This window comes from Hoplias malabaricus, chromosome 11 (genome assembly GCF_029633855.1).
Source record: "Hoplias malabaricus isolate fHopMal1 chromosome 11, fHopMal1.hap1, whole genome shotgun sequence".
In the NCBI taxonomy this organism is placed as follows: domain Eukaryota; kingdom Metazoa; phylum Chordata; class Actinopteri; order Characiformes; family Erythrinidae; genus Hoplias; species Hoplias malabaricus.
In genome coordinates this window covers 41,103,170-41,110,836 of record NC_089810.1, presented here as the reverse complement: position 1 = coordinate 41,110,836, position 7,667 = coordinate 41,103,170, and the positions used below count along the sequence as shown (strand labels likewise).

Here is a 7,667-nt window from a genome sequence, read left to right as displayed (position 1 = left end):
AAGATTGAGTTAAAGAGAAGTTACAATAATATTTAAGGTGCGATAAAGGACTTTTATTCTGATGCTGGTGATGCGTGGAGTTAAGGTGGAATTTTGTTTTACTGCTAATTAAGGAGGAGTTCAGGTGGAATCCTATTGTGATGGTAGTTAGCTAAACTGAACAAAGCTAAGTATTGTTCTACAGCGGCTCAAGATTAAGAAGGAAGCTTATTCAGATGGTAGTTAAGGTGGAGTTAAGGTGGAAGGTTACTCTGGGATATCAGTGCTGCTGCTGCTCCCGCGCGTTCAGTCTTTTCAAACTCAAAACGTAACGGAAAATGTAACGGTCATTTGAGTCGCAGCGGCTGAGGAGACCGGCTACTACACAGTGATTTATTCTCAGAAAAAAGTGTCCAGACTATGTGTTTATTAACATTAACATATTTAGAAAATGTTCTAAATGTTGTGAATCAGCTTTTTACGGAGCCCCTAAGGTGACATGGCGGGTTTATTTAGCAATTCGTGGACGCTAAAATAGTATACTATTTAGTATATATACTATAGAGGCCACGAAATAGTATTTTGAGGCCAGGGAATAATATATTGAGGCCACGAAATAGTATTTTGAGGGTACAAATTAAAACATTTATGCCACAATATAGTATTTTGAGGCCAGGGAATAATATATTGGGGCCACGAAATAGTAAATTGAGGCCACAAAATAGTAAATTGAGGCCATGAAATGACTACGCACCCTGACAAAACTTGTACAAACCTACATTGTCTTCCACCATTTTTGCTGTTTGATTTTCCTCCATAGATCTCTCCTGGAGAAAGTTCTCTAATTCGCACTGCTTTTCCTCATCCATGAACCTCAAGGCACTGTATATTAATGTTAACCAACTGCAGTCCGTGTTAGACTTAATCTCAAAGGTTAGATGTGTGGTTGTTCAGCTGCTATGCCGATCAAACGTGTGTCAAAATACTGTTTCATAGCCTCAAAATACTATCTTGTGGCCTCAAAATACTATTTCGTGGCCTCAATATATTATTCTGTGGTCTCAAAATACTATTTCATGGCCTCAAAATACTATACAGTGGCCACGACTTGCTAAATAAACCCACCATGTCACCTTAGGGGCTCCGTAGCTTTTAACAGAAAGTCACGGAATTCTTATCGGTTTAGACAAGAGTTATCTTTTGCATTGATGTTAACATAGCGTTATATTCTTTATAGAAATCGTCATCACTTCAGTCACAGCTGCAATTAAAATTTTGACTTTACATCCACAGATCAGACATAAGTATATACCTCTGACAGGGGAGGTGAATATCATCGATTAACCTGGTTAATGTCATACAACGGTCAAGCTGGGGAGATATTAGGCAGCACACAGATGGTTCTAGATGCAGTTACTGAGTAACTGAGCTCTGTGCACCATCAGAAGTGGACCATGGATCAGTAAATGAAATGGTCAGATGAATCACGTTTTTTTTTTATTACATCGTATGGACAGCCAGGTGTGTGTGTGGATCATTTACATAGAGGAGAGATGGCCCTAGGGTCCACAGTGTGATGCTCTGGGCAATGTTCTACTGAGAAGCCTTGGCTCTGGGATGTGAATATTGCTGTGACTGATAATGTGACCAGATAATATTGTTGCAAACCGAGTAAAACTCTTAATTGTAATGGTATTCCCTAAAGGTAGCGCTCTCATTCAGCCCTGCCTTGGTGCAAATGTAGTTGAGGAATGTTTGGAGGAACACGGCAAACAGTTCAGGGTGTTGAATGAGCCTCCAAATTTCTCAGATCTCAGTCTGATCAAGCACCCGTGGGACGTGCTGTAAAAAGGTCAGATCTGTGTAGACACAGTGAAACTGCTATAAAACCTCACGTTAAATAAACTAGACATGAAAGGGCACGCTCCGGAGCAGCTGCACATAGGCCCCAGTCACCGTGCTCAGTGTCAAGTGTTGACCAGAGAGGTTTTATAAAGCTCCCGAGCACTATAGTCTGTGTGTGGAGAAAAAGTGTTGCTGTTGGCACTGTTTCCACAGCGCTGCATTTGTGTCTCGCGAGAGCAGGAGGGAGGGACAGAGCGAAGGAGGAGAGTCCAGAGGAGAGAGAGAGGAGTGAGAAATAGAGAGAGGGAGAAAGTTGAGAGAAAGAGCAGCAGCTTGCCTCTTCTCTACAGAATGGCACATAGGCTTTGAGCTTTAATCCCGAGCTCTACTTCTTCACCATGCTCAGCCACACACAGCAATCCAGAGGAAAGCAGCTTTAACTTTCAGCTCAGTCCAAAAGGGACAAGGTACAGTCTCTCTTTTAACTATCCTTTGCATTGACTTAGTACTTTAATGCACTTTTTAATTCGTTTTAAAAGCAGAGCTGGAGGGTGTATGTTTTGGTTAAAATCTAAAACCCATGCAGCTCCGGCTGTTGCACTTCTCTGAGAATTCAACACTGTTTTTTTTGTGCAGTGGGCAGCAGTCCGTTGCCGTCTGCACACACATTTCCTCTGCAATAAAGACGAAGAAATACATGCTTTTATTGACTAGGTCTTTAACATTTTCATACGTTTTCCCACCCCACAGATCTGTCCTGGATTGGCCTCAGCACCTCAGGGACCTCTGGGGCTTTCTGTGTTCTCAGATCAAGTTTTTTTTTTTTCTTTTTTTTTTTTTCCTGTGTGAACCAAAAGTGGCTCGTGTGCTTGTGGAGAGGAGCAGAAAGGCAATATGTGGCTGCTGAAGTTGGCTGTGGGACTCGCAGCAGCGCTCTGTGTCATAGGCGGAGATGGAAAGACAGACAAACCTGCGGATCAGCCGGTCGTCAGAGCCAAACGCCGCGGTGGGGGACAGGACACCCTTAAAGGGTAAATCCCTGTATATCACACAGACGATAGAGTTTAGATCAGTCGTCACAGGGTTAAACAGAACAGCGTTCTCTGAAATACAGCTGCACGCAAATGATCATGAATTACTGCAGAGCGTTTACGTTCACACCAGTAATCTGATTGTTATTGGGTTTATCTTGTTATACAGTCGCTCGTGTAGACGACATATTCTTACACGTAGTTATGGGAATGACTCTGAGGAGGTTGATTTTTATGATCACTTCTTCCCATCAATGTCTTTCTCAGACCCTACCTTTTGATTATCACCACCTCCACCTCAGGGATAGAGCTTTTTGAAAGTGATTGAAGTGAAACAGTTCTGGGGTCAGAACCGGTCGGACATTTTGACTAAACCCTGTTACAGATGTTTCATTAATGCTCCAGGGATGGGTGTGAACCTGTGGAAAAGGAGTATAACGTTTTGTTTCCTCTTTAATGTACAGTGTAATGACCTTAAGGATGTGTCTTTTTCTCTTGCTGCTGGTCTCAGTACATTTTTTCATTAAAAGTAGACTTAACATTTCAGGAGATATGTTTGTGGGTCTGTTTCCTTTCTCACACACAGTGTGTGTGTGTGTGTGTGTGTGTGTCTCCAGCCACTGCTGGCCCACATTCGTATCCTCAGGAATGAGGAGTAACACAGGGGTCCAAGCTCTGGAATGGCTCAAGTGTTATTCAGCTTTTATTATTGAATACAAGCTCATTATGAAGAAGTCTGAGCCACTACCAGATGTCTCTCTCAGCTCTGGTATAAATGTGTGAAAGTGACAGGCTCTTTGTTATCTTATTCTTCTCAGGCCCAACGTATGTGGCTCTCGTCACCAAACGTACTGCTGCCCCGGCTGGAAGACGCTGACCGGTGGAAACCAGTGTATCGTCCGTAAGTGTGAATCACAGTTGTTCGGTTCTAGATTAGAACCTTTAACGCCAGTCTGAGATCAACATTTGGTGTGGATCCATTTTTTTTTTTTTTTGTGATATTGTTTTTTCCTCCTGTGGTGAATAGAGATCTGTTCTCGCTGTGTTCCTCAGGAAGGCTGCTGTGAGATTTGTGCGGTCTGATTGTGCTCTGGCCAGCAGCCTGTTTTTAGCCGTGATGATATTGTTCAGCGAATGAAACCGAGGAAGTGGAGTTCATGCCCTCTATCACGGCTGATTGACTGGAGAGTGCCAGCCAGTCTCGCTTTCCTCCGCTCGGCTGTAGTTTCCAAGCATCCAGACACATAGAGCACACTGTTATATCTATGGGTTCTAGGCATGGAACTCACCATAGCCTCATTGATAATGTTTTATCCCAGGGCTGGAGCCGGTGTTTGATTTTTATTGTGGGTTTAAGTGCTGTGTTTTGCTCAGGGGTCGTAACTCTGCCACTGATAGAAATCCCTTCTTTTTGTTTTAGTTTTAAAATATTAATAATTAACATTCAGGGTTATGTTAGAATCATGTCATGGCTGTCCAAAGAAAAACATTAATTCATTCATTCATTATCTGTAATGGTGGGTGGGTCCAGAGTCTACCTGGAATCATTGGGCGCAAAGCAGGAACACAGTCCTTCACAGGGCAATACAGACACACACACACACACACATTCACACCTACGGACACTTCTGAGTCGCCAATCCACCTACCATCGTGTGTTTTTGGACTGTGGGAGGAAACCGGAGCACCTGGAGGAAACCCACGCAGACACAGGAAGAACACACCACACTCCTCACAGACAGTCACCCGGAGGAAACCCACGCAGACACAGGAAGAACACACCACACTCCTCACAGACAGTCACCCGGAGGAAACCCAAGCAGACACAGGGAGAACACACCACACTCCTCACAGACAGTCACCCGGAGGAAACCCAAGCAGACACAGGGAGAACACACCACACTCCTCACAGACAGTCACCCGGAGGAAACCCACTCAGACACAGAGAGAACACACCACACTCCTCACAGACAATCACCCGGAGGAAACCCACGCAGACACAGGAAGAACACACCACACTCCTCACAGACAGTCACCCGGAGGAAACCCACTCACACACACAGGGAGAACACACCACACTCCTCACAGACAATCACCCGGAGGAAACCCACGCAGACACAGAGAGAACACACCACACTCCTCACAGACAGTCACCCGGAGCGGGAATCGAACCCACAACCTCCAGGTCCCTGGAGCTGTGTGACTGCGACACCTACCTGCTGCACCACCGTGCCGCCCAAAGAAAAACATGTATCTCCAAAATAGTAGCTTTATAGGAGAAGGAAAACCCTTCTATATTTTCAGTGGAAGTCAATGTAAAAAGAATTTATTTCAAATGGTGTTCAATGGTGTAGTAAATTAAATCGACAAAAATGGAGATACATGTTTTTCTGTGGGCAGATTTTTGTTGGCCTTTGTAGCTCTATAATCACAAACTGAAGGCCTCTTCTGCTCTGTTCGTGAATGGTCAAGACTGGGTGCTGATGAGGCGTGTTAATGTGTTATTCTCCTACATTTGGTTCAGACACAGTAGCATCATTAAACACTCTGGACCAAGCATAGTCCACCATCCAAAAATATCCCTTTGTGGCCTTGTGTTTGAGTGTGTTGTGCTGGTGTAGAGTGGATCAGACACAGCACAACACACACTAACACACCACCATCACGTCAGTGTCACTGCAGCGCTGAGAATGGTCCTTCATCTAAATCTTATCTGCTCTGTGGGGGTCCTGTGGAGGTCCTGACCATTGAAGAATGGGTCAAAGCGGGCTAATAAAATATGCAGAGCAACACATTGATTAGGTCTGAAATTGTAGAGCTATACAGTGCACGTGTGTCACCAATGAAGACGAGAAAAGCAGCATAGGTTCACAAGAAATATTGTGATGCTTTCTTGTGCTTTTTAAAATTTTGTTCTGAGATTTGTTTCACTCTTATTTCTCTATCTCTCGCTCTCTCTCCCTCTCTTTCTCTCTCTCTTTCTCTCTCTCTCTCTTTCTTTCTCTTTTTCTCTCTCTCTCTCTTTCTTTCTCTCTTTTTCTTTCTCTCTCTCTTTCTCTCTCTCTCTCTTTTTCTCTTTCTCTCTCAATCTCTCTCTCTGTCTCTCTGTCTCTCTCTCTTTCTCTTTTCTCTCTCTCTCTCTCTCTCTCTTTCTCTCTCTCTCTCTTTCTTTCTTTCTCTCTTTTTCTTTCTCTCTCTTTCTTTTTTTCTCTCTCTGTCTCTCTCTCTCTCTCTTTTTCTCTTTCTCTCTCTCAATCTCTCTCTGTCTCTCTCTCTTTCTCTCTCACTCTCTCTTTCTCTTTTCTCTCTCTCTCTCTTTCTCTCTCCCTCTTTTTTCCCTTTCTTTCTTTTTCTTTCTTTCTTTCTTTCTCTCTCTCTCTCTCTCTCTCTCTCTCTCTCTCTCTCTCTCTCTCTCTCTCTCTCTCTCTCTCTCCTTCCAGCTATCTGCCGAAGTTCTTGTGGAGATGGATTCTGCTCCAGACCAAACATGTGCACTTGTCCGACTGGACAGATCGCCTCTTCCTGTGGCTCCAAATCAGGTATCAAACTGGCAGAGCCACTCCTTGCAAATTTAAGTCGGTTGTCTGTTTCTACTCCACTCCATGTATGAGGTCATGTGCGATGTCATTTCCTGTCTGTTGGTCATCTTTCTTGTGCGTGAGCCCAGCCCAAAACCATGGTTTAACACTATGTGGCCAGTTCTTTACATTAAATTATTATGTTAACAACCATTTAACAGCCATAACAGAATCCAGGAATTTGCAGGAATGAAGGCCTGGCCTGAACGTGCTCGATCCTGTACGACTGTCACACTTGTAACTGTACTTTATGACATTAAGTGCCTCGATGTGAAGGTTTGTAAGACATTTCTTTTTGTTTTACAGCCCCACACTGTAATATTCGATGCATGAATGGAGGCACCTGTGCTGAGGACAGCTGTCAATGTCAGAAAGGATACACTGGAGCTCACTGTGGACAACGTAAGGAGCCATTATTTTTCACCATGTTCCCAAAAAGTGTTTCACAATAAAATAGTTTACCACAATTATTACAAAGACTATATTAATTTAAATAATAATCCAGCTGCATTTAGTGCTTGATGATGCATTGTCACATCTCCACATGTGTATCATCACAGATTTGCACTGCAATAAAACAGTCACTAGATTTATAGATAGTAATCATAGATGTGTAACCAGTAATGTGTGTGTGTGTGTGTGTAGCTCTTTGTGAGTCAGGCTGTCTTAATGGTGGAAGGTGTGTGGCTCCTAATCGCTGTGTGTGCACGTACGGCTTCACTGGAGCCCAGTGTGAACGAGGTAAGACACTTCTAGACTTCTTTCATCACGGCTGTTACTTTAATCCACATTCTGCTGATGAGATGCTGATGATGCTTTTGCTGTATCACTGTGATGCTGATGTTTTTTGTTGCCATGGGATTTTGATGCTGATGTTGCTTGTTGACATAGCAACGTGATGCTGATGTTGTTGGTCACCATAGTGAGTGTTTTGCTGCTGCTGTTGTTGTTTTTGTTTGTCAGATTTATTATCTTTGGACTGCTGGCAGGACTATGCTGCTTTTACTGGTTCTGGAGAGTCCGGTCCCAGCTTCATGAACTCTCAGGATATTGGAGAGTTCTGGTCAGTTTTAATTCTGGACTCTGAAGAGTACGAGTTTAATTCCTGGAGAGTGGAGATTTCCAAGTGGATTATAGAGAACGCTGATATTGTAAAGTGCAGGTTCTCGACAATAAAGGTTCTGGACAATGCACAATGAACGTAGAATTCTAGGTGGTGAGGCTTCTTGAGACA

The 7,667-nt window shown here is 43.5% G+C and overlaps 1 protein-coding gene across 1 annotated transcript in view; it reads left to right on the top strand.

Moving 5' to 3' along the window:
- The first annotated feature begins 212 nt into the window (after positions 1 to 212).
- Positions 213 to 7,667, top strand: part of LOC136709209 (fibrillin-1-like) — a 79,406-nt gene continuing 71,951 nt past the window's right edge. The window contains exons 1-7 of the mRNA XM_066684294.1: positions 213 to 367; positions 2,038 to 2,291; positions 2,575 to 2,855; positions 3,674 to 3,756; positions 6,296 to 6,394; positions 6,740 to 6,835; positions 7,079 to 7,174. Coding sequence (XP_066540391.1) covers positions 2,719 to 2,855; positions 3,674 to 3,756; positions 6,296 to 6,394; positions 6,740 to 6,835; positions 7,079 to 7,174 — 511 coding nt within the window. The 5' untranslated portion in view covers positions 213 to 367; positions 2,038 to 2,291; positions 2,575 to 2,718. The remainder of the gene's footprint in view (positions 368 to 2,037; positions 2,292 to 2,574; positions 2,856 to 3,673; positions 3,757 to 6,295; positions 6,395 to 6,739; positions 6,836 to 7,078; positions 7,175 to 7,667) is intronic.